This window comes from Andrena cerasifolii, chromosome 7, assembly GCF_050908995.1.
Source record: "Andrena cerasifolii isolate SP2316 chromosome 7, iyAndCera1_principal, whole genome shotgun sequence".
Classification (NCBI taxonomy): Eukaryota; Metazoa; Arthropoda; class Insecta; order Hymenoptera; family Andrenidae; genus Andrena; species Andrena cerasifolii.
In genome coordinates, this window is record NC_135124.1 from 1,795,093 (window position 1) to 1,814,260 (window position 19,168).

At 40.2% G+C, this 19,168-nt stretch overlaps 1 protein-coding gene across 10 annotated transcripts in view; it reads right to left on the reverse strand.

Annotated features, from left to right (window-relative positions):
* Positions 1–14,388: 14,388 nt before the first annotated feature.
* The window catches only part of LOC143371620 (uncharacterized), a 93,896-nt gene continuing 89,116 nt past the window's right edge, over positions 14,389–19,168 (reverse strand). For 9 of the 10 annotated variants that reach the window (XM_076816991.1, XM_076816989.1, XM_076816988.1 and 6 more), the window contains one exon: positions 14,389–15,216. In XM_076816991.1, the coding sequence (XP_076673106.1) occupies positions 15,045–15,216 (172 nt within the window). In that variant the 3' untranslated portion in view covers positions 14,389–15,044. Of the gene's footprint in view, positions 15,253–19,168 lie in introns of all 10 variants that reach the window. The other variant, XM_076816993.1, reaches the window with a different exon arrangement.

A 19,168-nucleotide genomic window follows, 5' to 3' on the forward strand; every position in this document is an offset into this window, starting at 1 on the left:
TACCGAATTCGTCTAAAAACGAATCTTTGCGTTCAGCCCTACCGATCAAAGGGCCAAATTCTATTTCTTATCGACCAAGCGTCATTTTCGTACCGACCGAAGCGTGTAAATCTATTTCTTATCGACCAAGCGTCATTTTCGTACCGACCGAAGCGTGTAAATCTATTTCTTATCGACCAAGCGTAATTTTCGTTACTTTAATACCGATCGAAGCGTGTAAATCTATTTCTTATCGATCAAGCGTAACTTTTGTTACTTTAATACCAACCGAAGCGTCTAAATCTATTTCTTATCGACCAAGCGTAATTTTTCGTTACTTTAATACTGACCGATACATCATTACGCATTTCTCAATTGCTCGATCAATTTATAATCAAATTCCCACGACACCGTGTCGTAATATATGTTCAGTTCCGACCAAGCGTCAAACCCTTTATTTTGAATAAATTACTTTTGTTATTTTATGGTAAAGAAGGACTCTCGTTTCTTGAAATTCATTTCTTTATCTCACGCCACCCGAACCAATCCCACAATTCCACGAGTAACCGCTCTATTCGTGGAATCTCCTGCGACAAACGGCACGACCCGTTCTAGAACGTTACAGCAGATACTACGTAGTAGACTACTACGTAGTGTTAGGAGGTGGCGGGATGCGGGTGAATAGTATTGCGTCTCCTCCGCCGATAGATTTTTGTAGCAAACCCAACATATTTTTCTACGGAACAAGATCGCTACGATCTGTTCGGTAGCCCGGCAGTTTAGCCTTGAGGCGACCATGCCTAGTAGGCGCAAATAAGGGTCTTCCTCTCTTTCCTCTTCACGAGGCCGATGGATGTATTTCTCGTCCGGTGAACGAATAGACATTTTTTCACGTGATTCTTAACCGTTTTCTCTTGATCGTCTCTTTCTTCCTTCGTTTTACTCTTGCTCGGAGATAATTGCTCAGAAAATTTGTGTGCTTTAGCAAGGGTGTCACTTTTTGGAATGGGCCCTTGTGTAGCCCCCACCACTTTTGATTTTAGCGCTGTGAAGTTGCTTTGGCTTAATGTCCCTAGGGGCGCCATAGTCTGGCGGCGTATAGGCCCTTTTTATTCTGTCCTGGTGGACAACCTTAGTTCGACGGGGGCTCACAGCTATCTTTACATTATTGTTTTTTAGGATTTCTTGTTCGCCTCTGTCGTAATTAACTGAGGATACTTTCTTGTCGTAGTAATATTTTTGTCTGTGTTTTGAATTTGTTAAATTGTGTCTTCCTATTTCGCAAATCTTGAGCAGTTTTGTAACTAACCTATACACGAAATCTGGATATGTGGCTATTGGATCGTTTGGTAGTAAGCTTCATGGATGTCTGACCTTTTTCCCATATACTAATTCGTAAGGAGTGTATTTGGTACCCTCATGTATACTTGTGTTATAAGAGAACATTGCCTGTGGTAGCCACTGGTCCCATTGTTTTTCCTTTGTTATATAATGTTTCAAATATTCAACCAAGGCTTCTTTCCAGGGAACCGTTTGACTGTGGATGGAATGCTCAGGTTTTGTATTGCTTGATATTAAGGACTTTTGCAAACTTCCGCATGAGAGAACTGATAAATGAAGATCCTTGATCCGTGAGAATGGCTTTTGGACATCCGTATTGGCATATGAAGTGTATGGTGAATGATTGAGCTATTTCTTCACTTGTAAATGAAACTAATGGTATTGCTAATGAAAATTTTGTTAAATTGTCCTGAATGGTAAGTATATATGTTTTCCCGGTTTTTGTGAGTGGCAATGGTCCCACAATATCCATGGATATCTTGTCAAAGGCGTCAAATGGCGTATCTGTTATTATCATCGATTACTTAGTTTTAACTCGCACTCATTTTTTCCTTTGACAACTTATGCACGTCTTAATGTATTGCCTCACATCCCTTTTCATGTTTGGCCATTGGTACAGGTTCCTGATTCTATTGTAGGTTTTAGTTACCCCTTTATGTCCTCCTACTGGTGATTCGTGGTTTTCTTTTATTATTACAAGACGATCCTGTTCTGATGGCAACTGTACAGTGCCATTGCAGATTGTGATGCTGATATTTGTTTGTAAGAACCTTAGGGTGATTATTTGTTTTAATTTTTCCCATGATATATTAATTTCTGTTTTGGGTAGTAAGATTTTGTTAATGTTATTTTGTGTTAATTTATCATACAGGTTTCTAATTATGATATGATATGCTTCTTCGGTGGGAGGATCTGGCATTACCATTCCTAAAATGGTCCGTTCCGTTTTGGAAATTTCTATTATATTTCCTGCCTGGAGTGGCAGAGGTAAGGTAATTTTAATTTGTTCTTTATTTATAAATTCTGCGCTTTCCTTGCCTATAGACTCCCCATGTATAGTAATGGATATTCCTGCGGTTTCCCTTCTCAACCATAAATGGTCTCCAATTTCCTTTACTCTACTTTGAACTTGTTCCTGGTTGGCTATTTTGGGTAGAGCTTGTTGTTGTGGCAATTCCCGTTGTCGTGATGATACTTGCTGTCGGGGTGGTCCGGTAATTGTTTTATAATTATTATTTGAATCTCTTTTTATTGTTACTGGAGATATTGGTCCAGTCAACGTTCCGCTAGAGTCTCTTGTGCAATACTTCTTGCCTCTTATCGGTGGGCTATCTATTTTGCTGCTGCTACTATTACTGGAATTTATTTTGGGTGGCTCTCTATAAGTATGGTTCTTTGGGACTTCTACGTTTTCGGTTATTTCCAAAATTTGATCCCAATCTTTTTCCATTATTTCTATGTCCATTCGTTGTGGACTGCGAGGATGGTTAAGGGTGGTTGGCTTAGGGATTGACGGTGGAAGACCGATTTGTCCAGGGGAGGGATGAACCTCTACTGGTACCTGAATGTTTCTATTCGCTTCGAAACTATCGGTGGATGCGTCCATCTCCTCTGTTTCCCCTTTTGGTGCGATTCCCCTCTTTTTTTCTACTGGTCGGCTTGACGACGTGGTTGTTGTAGTTTTATGTTTTCTATTTAACTTCCTCTTCATTGGTATTTGGGCTGAATTGAATTGGGATGATGATGAGGAGGTTGATCCATCTCCTTTTGGTTGTTTCGTCGGGTTTGGATTCGAGGATCCTGAAGTCGGGCTTTGAGAATGAGTCCGTTTACCTTTCACCTGTAGAGGAAGTGCAATAACTGGGTTTCGTGAGAGGGCGTCCGCGTTAGTATTGTACCTGCCAGGCTTATAAATGATTTTATAATCATATTCTGCTAATTTTATTTTCCAGCGCATGAGTCTGGAGGTAGGATTATCTAGTGTATGTAACCATTCTAGTGGTTTATGGTCCATCACTAAAGAAAAACGTTTTCCGTATACGTATGTTCGGAAATGTTGTACAGCGTATATCAGAGCTAGTAGCTCGCGTTCTGTTGGAGCGTACCGTGTTTCAGCATCGTTCAATATTCTTAAGGCGTACGCTATAGGTAGATCTTTCCCGAATTCTCATTGACTTAGAACCGCGCCTATTATAATCGCCGTTAAGTATGACTCCAGAGGCTTGTCCGGACAACTTACATTTGATTAACTGTACTAAACCGTATTCGGCGTTCGGCGCGATCATATTTTTCACGTTCCTACAGCATTTTGAGAATTGGTGAATAGTAATATTTCGCCCATCAAAGGCTGGAACTGTGTCTGCGGCATCGCGAATTCGGGTATGCGGTGGGCGTGCATTTTCCTGATTTAATTGTAACCGCTGCAGTTCTTCTACAACTGCGTCTATCTGAGGGATGTTTGTAGCCATGATTTGACTTTTAATACGCCTGACTTAGTAAAGAAAGAAGGAGTCTTGTTCTTCTCTAGGAGGGTTTATCTCCCTTGCCACACGTTTTGCGGTTATAAAGCAACTAATTATCCCACCGCTGTCACCAAAATTTACTACCTGTAACGTTCTAGAACGGGTCGTGCCGTTTGTCACAGGAGATTCCACAAATAGAGCGGTTACTCGTGGAATTGAGGGATTGGTTCGGGTGGCGTGAGATAAAGAAATGATTTTCAAGAAACGAGAGTCCTTCTTTACGATAAAATAACAAAAGTAGTTTATTCAAAATAAAGGGTTTGACGCTTGGTCGGATCTGAACATATATTACGACACGGTGTCGTGGGAATTAGATTATAAATTGATCGAACAATTGATAATTGCGTAATAACGTATCGGTCAGTATTAAAGTAACGAAAAATTACGCTTGGTCGATAAAAAATTGAATTAGACGCTTCGGTTGGCATTAAAGTAATGAAAATTACGCTTGGTCAATAAGAAATAGAATTTTACCCTTCGGTCGGTAGGGCTGAACGCAAAGATTCGTTTTTAGACGATTTCGGTATATAATGGTTAATTATTTAAATCAGGCTTGGGAATTAAGTGATCTTTGCGGCCGAGTTTCAGAGGCGACGCCTCCTTTCTCCCAGCGCGTCTTGGCCCCCGCGGCGGTCAAGGTGCTTGGAGCGCCTCAGGCCCGTCCCATATGAACCGCGCGTGACGCATTGGGGCGACATTGTATCAATAGGTTTCCACATCGTCCCAGAGAGCACGATTTTCGATGCGTTTTTATTTTCTCGAATATAAAACATTTTACCATTAAGATACGTGATATAAACATAAATCTTGCACACGAACAATGCAAAAATCTTTAAACTTACTCTTGTACTTCCCTTCTCAAGATGTCCTAAATCTTACTCATATTTTAGTACAACCGAAGGAAATTAGTTATGTTAGTCACCATTTGTCACGCGGTGACAAGTTTCTTGACTTAAAGTTACATATCAAGTATGATATTTAATCGAAATTTTTTGCACAAAGTTGCACTTTTTTAAGATATACCCATTTAAAGTGCCTATTAGTATCTATCTGCGCTCTCCGTGAACGAATATATCCGTGTATATGCACGGAGGTCTATTCTTGCGCGGTCGTTTGGGTTCTCTGGATCCTTCGTAAGGAGTTCGTCAAATTAATAATTAATTACGCAAATAAATAAATGATTTGAACTTAAACAAACACCAACTTTAATATTCAGAAAGAAATACAATTTGAGAGTGGAGAAAACGCGTCCGTTCACTATGGGTTTCAGAACAAGAGTGTTTTTACAACGGCGATGGCTTTAACATCTTCTGTTAATTACAAAATGTCCTTAAATTCTAAAAGCCAATCAAATATTTATAATATAAAGCTAAATTCCTATTCGTCAATCCATTTTCGTTCGGTTATCGATTTTTAGAAACATGCGTTTAACAACATTGCGCTGATTTTACACAATTAGGAGAAGGGACCAAAGTGGATTTCATTTATTCAAACATCCGTTTCCAAGTAGGTATTGATTAATTTATAATCCTGAAGTTTATTTATTAAAAGAATCTGTTGGATATCGCGCAACGACGAGCCCATTATGTACAATAAACCGGAAATGCTCTAATGCTCCATCTGCAGTTCGTAAGCATAGCTAAATACTGAAAAGCGCTTCTGTCTTTACTGCAATTCCTTTACTTGAAACTTGTAACAATATATTCGATATTATTATCCAGCATTTAACCAGTGTGTCGATCCTCATTTTTAATCGCCTACAGAATCTGTAACTATTTTCAAACCCCTCGGGCTTGTGCGAACTTCACTTTGTTTCCCTTCCCTATTACATTCATGTGATCCGATTCGAACTTCGAGCTTCTAAAGTTTATACTACACGCCGCTACGGAAGTCGCAACACTATGCACTTTTTGGTTTGGGGGAAATTTTTTTTATAAGCTAAGTTCGGGTAATAAGGCCCACCTAAGGTTCTATAATTTTTTTAAAAAAAATTTGTACATATTTTTGAAATCTTTTTGTTATAGAAGTCTATGGACATTAAACTATACACTGTAATATTTGTAACAATATATGAACACAACAAATACGGAAATTAATAGGATTTTAAAAACCTTGTAAACGGGCCTTATTTCCTGTAGTGCAGGTAATAAGGCCCACCTATTTAATATGTACAATTCAGGCAAACAAAGACATCATCGACCTCAGGTGTGAGTCGAACGCATTCCTCGTGTTTCCAGGTGAGACACATGATAACTGTCGCATACCTGTCTTGAATGCAGCTCTGCATAATTTGCAAAACCAACTGTCTGCAGAGTTACCGTCCACGTTTTCTCTGGAGGTGGTTGGCATGGGCTCTTCTCAATATCGGTCCTGCTTTGGAAGAGGAGCGACAAGAAATGAAGTCCACTTAATATTTTGGTGGGCCTTATTATCTGCTTTGTCACTTCCTCATTACCGAGGTTATATGTTAAACGTGCACTTTACAAAATCATCAATTTTTTTAAATATGTTGCCAACATATATACTTATACATACTTATAGTTGTACAGTAATTGGATAATGCGTACTCCTAATACAAATATAAGTCTAAATAAGCTCCATGTTAAATTTTATGATTCTACATCATGGGGTTTAACCACAATAAATGTTGTATACACGCAACATAGGTCCTCAAATAGTACCTGCCTTTACGCATAGTGTAAGTGAAATACAAATAAGAATGTTATGTCTTTGTCTTAAACATAAATAATTTTTGTAATTACTTTAGAAAATGCTTTTGACTTTTGACTCTTGCCTCTTGACTCTCATCTCATTATCTTCTTCGTGTAAACAATCACATCGAATTCTTCCGCCTCGGCTTAAACCACCGCTCTCCAGCGTAGGAGCCCCTTACGCGCCTGCTTCCCCTTCCAAGCTTTAGCTGTGACGGCGTGTGTCACCGTGTGTCACTAATACTAATACACACGTCGTATGGGGCGTCCGAACTCGCTCGACGACGGAGTCGCGGGTCTATCATGGTCACCTCTTTAGCGTCACGCGGTATCCCTGACAACGCGGACGAAAGTGGGAGAACCCCGAGTATACGCGTATACGACCTTGGAGAGCCCTGACCTAAACACTTGTCATTCACACTCGAAGCTTTTTCGGGCAACAACAATAATTCCTCTCACCTAGAAATACTGTGGATGTTATACTGTGATTGAGCGACAGAGAAATTAAACAGTAGAAGAGAGACATTTGGTGTACAACATATATAGAGTGGATGTGGCGAACGCGAGTCATTTGACAACAGCGAGTTAATAGAGAACATTGTTATAGTATTGAGAGTTAATCTGCCATAACCCATCATTCTCATATAGGTAAGTACTTCTCTTCTATTTGACGTAATAAATGAGTCGTTAATAGAATATTATTATGTGATACTACAAATTAATAAATTCATTATAAACAGATACCTACAGTGGCTCGCATTAATATTCGGATACTTTTTAAAATCGCATAACTTTTTTAGAATTGGTCCAAACAACTTGAGTTTTTTTTAGAAGCCAGAAGGATTAGTTTGCTAACTGACGCGTTTCGTCGTTTTGAAAAAAAATGTATTTGGCCGGAATAGCAACGAAAATAGTAAAGGTCGCTTTTTAAAGTTTTTTTTGTGAGCTTGTAATGAAAATTAAAAAAAAAAACCGTTTGTAGATTGCAGTAAGTTGTATACGTGCCTAAAATTTCATCAAAATCGGTTAACGTTGCTCTGAGCTACAAACGTTTAAAGATCGCAGAATAAGGTCGACAATCGCTGATTTCGGGAATTTTCGCGATTCTCGTACAATCCCACATTGTCATTGTCCCAAAACATCGCCACTCAGGACGTGCCAGCCATACAAAATTTGACATTTTGAATATATATTTTAGGCGAACATCGGAAAATGATCACAATTTCTGCAAAAATTAATTAAAAAACAACGTTTATGCCAGTCGTATTAGGTCTTCGATATTAAAATTTGCATTGCAGACAAGATATTCGTAATCAGTGACTCGGAGAACAATAGAATACCAATTTTCGTGCAGATCTATCCATTTTTTAATGTGCACACCCGCCATATTCGATTCGCCATATTGTTTTAAAACATTTGAGGTTCAGACTCGTAATCGGCGACACCAAAAACCCCCGTGCACCGATTCCTGACTAAATTGAAGTACGTTTTGAGTGATTTGCCGCTTTTCAGCGATTTGGAACCACTATGCGCCGGTCGTACCGTTCGGACGTGTTCGCTGCTGCACTTGATAGTGCGCCTTGAGGTTAACCTACCTGCTTGTAATATTTTTCTCCAGCTGTAGCTTCAGGTTGCTGTACTGTCCACTTCCAAGACTATTATCAGGGACACGCGTACGCCTGGCCGACGAGGTGCCTGCATCAAGGACTTACACCTCCCATAACCTCCCTCAAAAGAGGCAAAATAGGTATCACAAACTCACCCGGGATCTCACGGTGCCGAGACTTCCGAAGGCCTCCGACTCCGACTCAAAACTTCTTCGCATCGATCGAGCTTCAAATCTGCTTGCGGGGGGGGGGGGCTCCACACGAGCCCCACAAAGTTCATCAAAACCGGCACTACGGGGTCAAATGAACCTCTGATGGAACCCAGATGTGCTTCTGTTGTATTAAAAAACACTCCTGTCGAAATTCTTAACAGCTCCACCCGCCCTGATGAGAATGACATGGACCTGGAGGTCTCTCCCAATATAACCGCTAAAAATCGCTTTGGAGTTCTGAGTTCCTTTTCGAACAATTTCTTAAATAATACTCCGGAAATTTCAACTTCCTCTACCACATCCCAGCCCTCCTCTCCTGTAAAACCGCTTCCAATCTACGTGTTGAACTTCGACGGCGACCTTGTGAAGGACTTTGTCGACCTTAAGAAAGAGCTCTTTGGTGGAAACAAGGCCTTCCACACCTTCACCATAAACGCTCAAAAGGTGCTGATCGTCGTACTGAAGGGGCTCACTAGGGTCCCATCCGATACTATTGTGACTGACATCAGAGAACAGGGTCTTCAGCGGGTGTCATGTGTTCAAAATAGAGCACATATTCTACACGAGAGAATACTGAGAAAAATTCCTTTCCATGAAACCCTATACTCAGTGCTACAGATGCCAATCGTTTGGACACTCCTCCTCAAACTGCAACCACCCACCCCGGTGCTTCAAGTGCGCAGGTCCACATCTGTCGAGGGATTATGAGAGAACTTCTGAAGAGGCCTCAAGCTGCGCCAACTCTTCGGGAGCCCATACATTAAATTTTTCAAAATGCTCTGCACTAACCAAATCCCTCGATGCCCGAAATAAGCAAGTCAAGGTCCAGGACACCCCTGGTACCGCTGACCTTAACAATAATTTTGCTCCGTTATTTCCAAAAAGTATTCTACGGCCGCCGGTGGTCCCGGTCCAGGTAGGTTAAAGGCCCTCTTACCGTGATGCGGTGGTAACCAGGCATGGTGCTGGGATTCTTGCTGGCGCGGCTGCTTGACGCCCGGAGCCTTGCCACGCCACTCCTTTCGACGTCGATGCTGTTACGGAAACATTAAACGTGTGCAAAGAAATGGGTAAATTCTGCGATGCAGGATTAATCCTAAAAACTGCTAGACAGCTACTCTCCCAACTGAAAAGCTGCACTTCCAAAACGCAGCGACTTGTTGCATTCCTAGAAGTTGCCCAGTCATTCGATTAAATGGCTCCATTTTCTAACTTCATGTTATGGAACGCTGGCTCAGTAGCCACCATGATGTAAGGATATAAGGTGTGCTCTTTCGCATCCTTTTCAAATTAGCCAATAACATGCTCTTCCCAAGATCCTCCATATTGGATTGTCAACCAATAGGATAAAATGGATTGGTCAACATTTCGATATGCGTCCGTACACTTGCATATGCATATACATATATATTTTAATATGGCGGAAATTGGGAATGCGCAGTAAAATACGAAAATGAGCCGCTCAGCGAGCACACCTTATATTCTTACATCATGGGTAGCCAGTAAAAGAAATGAACTTCATCTGGTCCTGCAGGGCAACGAATTTCACGTTGCTTTTATTACAGAGACCTGGCTCTCCCCACGAGTTGACTTCTCCGTTCCAGGATATAGTTATCCAGCTCCGATCTGGATGTCATCACTGGTGTTAGAATGCCGTTTATTGTGGGTGGCGACTTTAACGCTCGCCATCGCGCGTGGAACAACTGCACCAACAATGGAAGTGGAAACGCTCTTTTACAGCACTCTATGGGGGAGGGGGGGAGTACAGAATTGTTCACTCGGACGATCTCACTTTCTGCAGAAATCCAGGGGGTAATCCATCTATTCTGGACGTCTTCCTGGGGAAGCGTCACAGGGCGTTTGATTGCGAGATGACTGATGACTTCAACACCTGCCACAGACCTGTGATTCTGAGGACCACCCAAGGCGCCATGCATCCTCCTGGGTGGGTGCGTCTGACGGATCGGGAGACCTACGACAAATGGATGCAGCTTTACTACATCTTCAGGTCCTCGATAATATATTCCTATTTTCCAGTGGCCTGGAAAACAGCAAAATTCTCGCCTATCCGAAACCCAGGAAAGCCGAAGTCTAGTGTGGACGGTTATAGGCTCATCATTCTTCTTCCAGTGATGGGTAAGGTCTTCGAGAGATGCATCCACTGGCGCATGGTGGAACATTTCGAGGGCAATAAGATACTCCTCAACCACCAATTCGGTTTCCGCTCAGGCCTCTCGATGGTGTATCAGCTCATCAGAGTTGCTCGGCTAGTGGCTCATGAGCTCAATGTAAAGCGATCCGCTGCCATGGTTCTGCTGGACTTATCGCGGGCCTTCGACTCAAGGTCTGATACAAGGCCCTTCTTTACCAATTGAACAGGGCAGGTTACAGGGCGGTCGTATCTGGCAGACCGCTCCATCTACGTGTCTGTGAGGCGCAATAACTCCTCAAAGCATCAATCATAAGGTCATAGATTACTTCAAGGACTAGAAGCTGACTGTGAATCCAACAAAAACCCAGGCCATATTTATCAACCGTTTGAAGCCAGCCCCCCAGTGGCTTAAAACTGAGTGTGGACGGGATTGACATCAGCTGGTCCAAAGAAGTCAGATATCTTGGCCTAAATCGTATCCCGTGAAGGTCAAGATTGAGTTCCCGCTTGCTTTCCGGAATTATGCTCGTAAACGGGCCCTGCTCCATTTGGTCTTCTCTCGTTTGCTTACTTAATTTGATGCCCGCATGATCACATGCGCCTTTATGTTGGGATCTTAAATTTTTTTTCCCATTCCTTTCTCATTAATTTACATTTTTCTCTCTATGCAAGGTAATTCCAATCCAACCACCCAAATCTCTGTTGGTAAGGGTGTAACGGTTTCGAGCGTGATGTAACGCTTCTTACAGGATTTCAGGATTGGTTCGAGTGGCGTGCGATAAAGAATTAAAATTCAAGAACAAGAATTTAACTTAATAGTGTTTATTCAGGAAAACACTTCTGAATTATACAAACAAACATAAATTAACTCTTTATAATTTTAAAGGAATTATAATAATTAAATAGGTTGCGACTCTCGGTCGGTACAAAGAAATAAAGTTGATCGTCTTGGGTTGCGACTCTCGGTCGGTACAAAAGAACGCCCGTTTGATCGATCAATTTGATATATATATAACTTAAATGACTAATAATAACGTCTTAGTCGATAGAATGAATTAGATTATGAATAGTGACTCTCGGTCAATATAGAAGGATAATAGGTTTATGTAATAGTTTAGGATTTAGGAATTGAATATGTTAAGTTGAGATACGTTTTAAATTGTTCTCCGTTTCATCAGGGGCAGGTTTGCCACCTGGAGTGATCTCAGTCCCACGTTGCTCAGGAGTAATGTACTAACCTGAGAATAAGAATTAATAACTTTGCTTCAACTAACTAAGGGGCCTACAAGGCGGCTTCCACGGCCTGAACGTCTCGTCAAACTTAGCGACTATGGCTTTGGTTGGGACGCTCGACAGAACCGAGGGGCCTACAAAGCGGCTTCCAAAGTTGGAGCATTAATTTATGTTGGGATCAGCTATAAGCTTTAAATGATCCTTTTACATTGAATAATTGACTGTTTGAAATAGAATTCTTGACTGGCGTCGAATGAACCGAATAGAATAGAATGAATGAATGAATGAATGAATGAATGAATGAATGAATGAATGAATGAATCCCTCTGGGCTATCGTGCTCGTATTTATACATGTTCTGGATTTTGGGAGCGCACCAATAGGAATGGAGTTCGACTATAACGCGTCAATCATTCTCGACTCGCTCGATCTGTTCTCCAGTCGGTCTACAAATCGACTGGTTAGTGCGCAGGCGCGCGTGGAACGCTCGATTCTCCCACTCATTGCTATGCATATTTCTCTGCTTCGATCCTTACTCTCGCCGATCCGCCGATTGACTGAGGATCGCGCATGCGTTCGATTCTCCCACTCTTCATCACTCGATTCTCTCTTTCATCGCACTCGCGTCTCGCGATACTCTGAGCTAATTTTAATATTAATACTAAACACACCTTATAAAAGTAGGATTAATAAGAATATAATAAAAATATAAGTATTTAAGTACTTATTAATTGGTTTTATTAATGTGAAAAAGAAAGGCGCAGTTTTGGAGGTTTGTTACAAGGGGGCCTTCACTCCCCGATACAACAAGGACCTATGTTGAATTAAGAGAAAAAAGAGTTACAAATTGCTTTTGCAGATTTATCCGTACCGTCTTTGAATGTTACTATGCCCCGAGTGCGATGAAATTTGTCAAGATCACCCGCTCCTAACTAGACGTATGCAATGAACACGCCGAGCAACGCGGAATGTAAATCCTGGACTTATAAGAGTGAATGTTACCGGAAGGTTTGCATTCAATTATGATTCAGGAATTAACTATGTTATGTTACGAGATGTTAAAATATTAGCAATGGATAATTTGCTATTACTGCTCCCACAGGTGATGCGCAACAACAATTCATCCTAATGTCAGAGAATCATCTTATCGAGAATGTTATCTTTTCCGAAATATTATGAAGAAATTAAACTTTTTTCCAAAATACTTAATTTCCTTAAAAGATATTAATTCTAATAAACATGAATCAGTCACGCAGTAATATCTCCGGCGAAGCCGAGACGGGGAACGCTAGTATTAAATATTTTAATAACTCAAAGCCACAATTCATTGCTTACCTATGCTTCCATGGCATGAAAAGATAGCTTCAGAAAAAATCATCAGAACACAATTAAATTGTATATACATACAAATACACTGTTGCCGCTGGGCGCAACGCGTCGCACCGGCTAGATTTGAACGCGCGTCCGCGGCGGCATCAACACGACTGTTGAGCCTGTTGCGGAAATAATCGTGCACTGGTCGATGAGACATAATACATGAATATATTCTGAGACACAGTTATAACACAAGATACAATGATACTCGTCGCGTTCGTTTTTCTCGCACGGATCTTTCGAGTGTGTCGAGCCGGACGCGGAAGCCACGATTCCCGCGCTCCCCCAGTGTTGCCAACTTCGTAACCGCATAAGTAACTAATTATACATCACAGCCGTTGCGTCGCGTTTGAATTGTTTTTCTACAGCCGCGTATTCACCTGCGCATTCGCTCCGAATGTGCATTTGGCGCGCACCGATTTTTTGCCAGGCAGTTCTCAGAACAACACCGCCAAGACACGATCTATCGCACGCACCTCCGCCATTTTTGTGCTTATCGCGCCTAGTTTGCGCCCTGTCTTTTTGGTGGTAAATTCTGGCGACCTGTCGCCCTGCGCCCACGTGTCTTCACGTCCTTGGTGTACCGTCCGTCTCTGTTTTGTGAAATTTGTATGTCAACGACGTCTGTCACGGACCGACGACCAGCCCAGTAAACGTGTTTTGTCCAACGAACCTTTGTTCTTTCCACCTGCTCGCCTTCCCACCGAGTCAGCGCCGAGAATCCGTACCGCTCTTCGCGGAAACATATACGATCTATAAACATGACGGAAATGCAGCGAACTATAAATTATTTCGTTTTGCACTGAAACTCTAATGATCCCATTTTAAACATTTACAGATATCAAAGTGAAGAACGTTCGATTACATTTTGTATTGCTTAATCCTTGTACTGATTTTCTATAAAATTCTGTATCATGTTTACGAACAAAAAAAAATTTAAATAAGGAAACAATAAAAAAATATATTGCTGTAGGCACTGGGTACAGGCCCGTTCATGGCTAGTACTCGCATCTGAAAAGAGAAGAAGGTCGTTTCTGCCAACAGCAGCTTGTTATCGACAGGCTGTCAATCTTGTTCTAAACGTCAACATGAGCGGACATATTGTATTACCTTCATTTGTACGTATTACTGCGTGTACTGTGAAGTGATACATATATAGAGGAGTTATTGTGAATACATTGGACCTACATCCCTGGGCTGAGGGGTCTTTGCGGAGTCGCAACAATATGTAGATGGAGATAAGAAAGAATAGATACAATTAAACTTTTAGATTTTATTTGATTACATTGTACGTCTCCGCATACTAAAGAATACATGAAGCAAGTAAAAAAATGTGACCGTTGCGAACCACAAGCGCGCAATATAATAATTTATACATCAGGTAAAACTAAATAAGTTAAACGTATGATGTACGGAATACATACAAATAAAATATAAGTTAGAATGTTAAAATTAAAATGTAACGTTATCGCAACGTTATACATATTAATAAACTTACTCACCTATACGCTATGATCACAGTTACATTCATAATATTATAAGTTATTACATGTCATCGTCGTCATCGTCATCATATTTTTCTTTATATATGTACATTTTGGTTATAAATAGGTATATGTTCAATTAATTAAATATAATCTGGTTTGCATGCCTATGACTAGTGATACCAATGTTCTCACAGATGACATCATGAGTGATAATACTATCTCAATCTGATATAAATGAAGCTTTAAACAATTATGGGTAATAACAATTATTGTATGATAGTTTAGAAATAACTCTATGATTTTCCTTTCATACACTGTACACATTTTCATCATTTCGTCAATTCATCAAACGTCTTCACAGTTGTTGAAGTCTTATGAAGTCCCGTTCCTCTTAACTTATTTCATTTTACTGACATGAAATGTTTGGCTAAGTCTGAATATTATACACGCACATCCGCGGAACTAAACCTTTTCGATCACCTCTCGCACATAATAACCACTTATTATCTATTTCTAGAATTATTCTCAGCTTTTCACCTTCTCCAAATGCAAGATGCCCATTATCTGACGGAATTCTGTTTGTCAGTGTGCGAACTTCTCTGTAATCGAGATGCGCGAACTGTTATTTTCTTAATCTATAAAAGGATAACAGAAAGAAACAAAATATTAAGCAATAACGTTAGAAATAAAAGGTCCGATTTTGAATGAACTCAATATTACATATAATATTGTTACACTGTCTAGGAACCAATCAATACAAACCATATAGAGTAGTGCTCAGTTAAATTTCAATCAGTGAGGTCCACGCATTCAAATTCTCAGACGCAGAAGAGCGTTTTGATTCCACAACTCACCCTCATAACAGATTGACAAAGAAAGTGAATATATATATACGCGAGATTAGACGCACAATATGGTGTTCCGAAAAAATCAAATTTTCGAAACTCGAAACAGCCTAGTGCGGAAAAGTTGCGCCCAGGGAAGACAAATCGAGGCAAAAACTTTTTTTTAAATCGGACAATATTTAACCGGGCCCAAACGGGGTCAAAGTTTTTAATTTTTGACCAAGTTTGGCGACTTCTGTATATTTTCATACAATTTGAATATTTCACTGTTGAGCATCAGAAAATATTATTTAAGCACATAAACACGTGAAATAGTGTTTTATATATTGTGTCGCGAAGCAGAGTATCTAAGTGTTTCTATTTTGAGACGTAACGCGGTTGTAGTGAAAGAAGAACATATTCTATTACTTCAAGAGCCGATTCAACAGCCTGTTTGATCTGTGACACTCAATAGCCATTTCTTATAGATTTTTGTGCGCTGAACGCGAATCCGCAAACCGTTTGTCACCACCACCTTCTGTTTTTAAGAAATTCGATTTTGAAGAAAAAAATGTAAATTTTCTAGTTTGAACATCTTTTGAGTTCAAATAGTAATAGTTATTCGGTTGTTTGTTCCGCCAAATTATTTCATGAACCCTCGTGAACAAAACGATATAAGTGATTATTGAATTATAAACATTTAAATATGTTTAAACAACGATCAAAGGGAAAAGGACACCCAAAGTGCACCAGTTTTTGCAGATATCTTTCTATATATTTCAAAAACTAAGGGTCTAGGAGAAAATCTGAGTACTCCACGCGATGCAGCAGACATTTTCCGCCGGAAACCATCAACAGAAGTGGTAAGGCCCGTTTTGTTTTCATTAGGGTAGGTGGGGGTATTACTGCGGACTTTTAAGGTAGGTTAACTTTAAAACCCTCGATACGGCGTTCGAATGAATGAAAGTTCCTCCTTTTTTTTAAAGAAAGGTGGAACCTTAATAATTCCATAAAAAGTATGAGGGCGGCGTGATAAGCACAGTTAATTAAAAACACAGAGATTTGTCGATCAATGTCATTGCAGGTGTTACTGCGGACATGCACGCATTACTGCGTGTTAATTACTAACGAAATACCAGTTACTGCGCATGTATTACTGCTGTCGGTCCGCAGTAATATATGCACATGGTGTAAAGTACTGCACCTAATACTGCGTTGAGAAATAAAAATTAAAACTAAAATGCAGGTGACTAATTTACTGTTTTTCTGAAAAATAACTCTTACTCTATCGAGTAATAAAGCTGCATTACATGTATTACTGTTAATAACAAAAATATAAATGTGTTTCAAGTAGGTGTTCATGACCGCCATATCGGGAATCGACCGAAGATTCGCCTTGACGAATTTCAAACTACGATAAAAGAATTAATAATAACTTTACTGTACATGTTTATTAATAATTATCTGTAATAGAGTTTAAAATAATTTTATCAAAAATTTTCAAGAGATTATGTACTTCCCAACATTAAATATGATCTGTTTTAGAATATCCGCAGTAATCGGGGCATCCGCAGTAATACCCCCACCTACCCTACAGAAGCCAACAGCGGCGGGCGTACCCACTGCCGCTCAACGACAGCCACTACCACTGTCGGCGCCGCACGTTTTACCGAACTCTTTTGCTATGGGATTGAAACCAAAATGTGACGTACCACGTTTGTTCGTGGTTTCCGAGGGAAAAATGTCTGCTGCACCGCATGGAGGTGTCAGATTTTCCCCTAGGCCTTTAGTTTTTGATATATATACAGAGAGATATCTGCAAAAATTGGTGCATTTCGGGTGTGTCGTCTTCCATTTGATCGTTGTTTAAATATATTTTGTTGTAAATAGCTTTGTTCATCATCTAGTAATTTTAGTTTATGGTCAGTAACATTGAGTATACCAGGTGGCGCCAGTTTCGTTTTATTTCCGTTCTGTTAGGTTATGTCACATCTTTTATTTCCAGAGTCAATGGTCTTTTTCGTTATGTACCAGTCTCAGTTTTTCCTTTGTGTGATATACATGGCGTCTGATATTCTGTACAAGATATTATAATTAAGATTCTACAATTTGCTTTATCCTGTTCTTAATAAATATAATATACGCAACATATTTAAATGTTAATAATACAATAATAACTTATATAGTTGTATTCGCGAGCGTTCATAGAATAATTTGGCGGAACATGCAACCGAATAACTATTACTGTTTGAACTCAACAGATACTCAAAGTTGAAAATTTGCATTTTTCTTTCAAAACCGAATATCTCGAAAACAGAGGGTGATGGCGACAAACGGTTTGCGGATTCGTTTTCAGCGCACAAAAATCTATAAGAAATGGCTATTAAATGTTACAGATCAAAATGGCTATTGGACCGGCTCTTGAATCAATGAGATATGTTCCTCTTTCACTACAACCGCGTTACATCCAAAAATAAAAACACAGATACTCCGCTTCGCCACAATATATAAAAAAAAACTATTTCACGTGTTTATGTGCTTAAATAATATTTTCTGATGCTCAACAGTGAAATATTCAAATTTTATAAAAATATACAGAAGTCGCCAAACTTGGTCAAAAACTAAAAACTTTGACCCCGTTTGGGCTCGGTCAAATATTGAGCGATTTCAAATAACTTTTTTTGCCTCCATTTGTCTTCCCCAGATACAACTTTTCCGCACTAGGCTGTTTCGAGTTTCGAAAATTTGATTTTTTCGGCCAATCCTAACGTACATACTACACTGCATTCCACATTAGAGCATACCTGTTTCGCGCAAGCACGACCCTCGGGAAGCGTTGCTACGCCCGACTCCCCACTTAACCGCCTATGTTTTTCTCCGTCGCACGGCCCTCTACTCTCTCTGTTAACTTTTCGTGCGGGACGTTGTTTACGTTGACAACAGTTAGGTCCCGTGTTTGGCATGTACCAGTTATTCCTTGGAAACTACCACGACCAATCGTGCACTGTTCAAATCGTGGGTAATAGTGGGAGCTGCGCAGATCGGTCGCAAATCGGTAGGGGCTTCGGTATGCTCTTATATGGAATGCAGTGTACGTCCAGTGACCGCGGCCGAGGCCTAGTAGTTTAAACGAGTGTCGCACACGTTACAATAATTTCCATAATTTGTATCCTATTCCAAATTCGACATAAATCGAGCTATTTTTATTAGAATGTTGTATAGTGATAGAGTATATTTCTATTTAACTAGCAATAATTCTAAAAATATTCCGATTTATGGCATGTTTGGCTTTACTTTCATCAGGAGAACTTTACCAATCAATTTGTACTATTTTAATAAAGCTGAATGAAAATTGTAGGAAGTGAAATTTTTATACATACATACAGGGTATTCGACTACTGCTGGAGAAAATTGAAGCGGTGATTCTAGACACCAAAATAAGATACAACCAAAGGATAACGATATTGCGGTTGAGGTTTCGTTTGTTAATTATAAGAGTTTAAAGATATGCTTAAAAGCAGCCAACCCGCGTGCAGCGGTGCACGTGGGACAAGTCAGGCGAGGAGTCGGAACAGTGGTGATCATAGCCACTGTCGCACGGGGTCAGTTGCCCCGGGGAAGTTGCGACGAAATTTACGACAATCGGCATGGCCACACGATTCTGCGCCACTTAATCCAAAATTTAAATCGTAGATATCGTTGAATTACACCCGACCTGCCTACACGT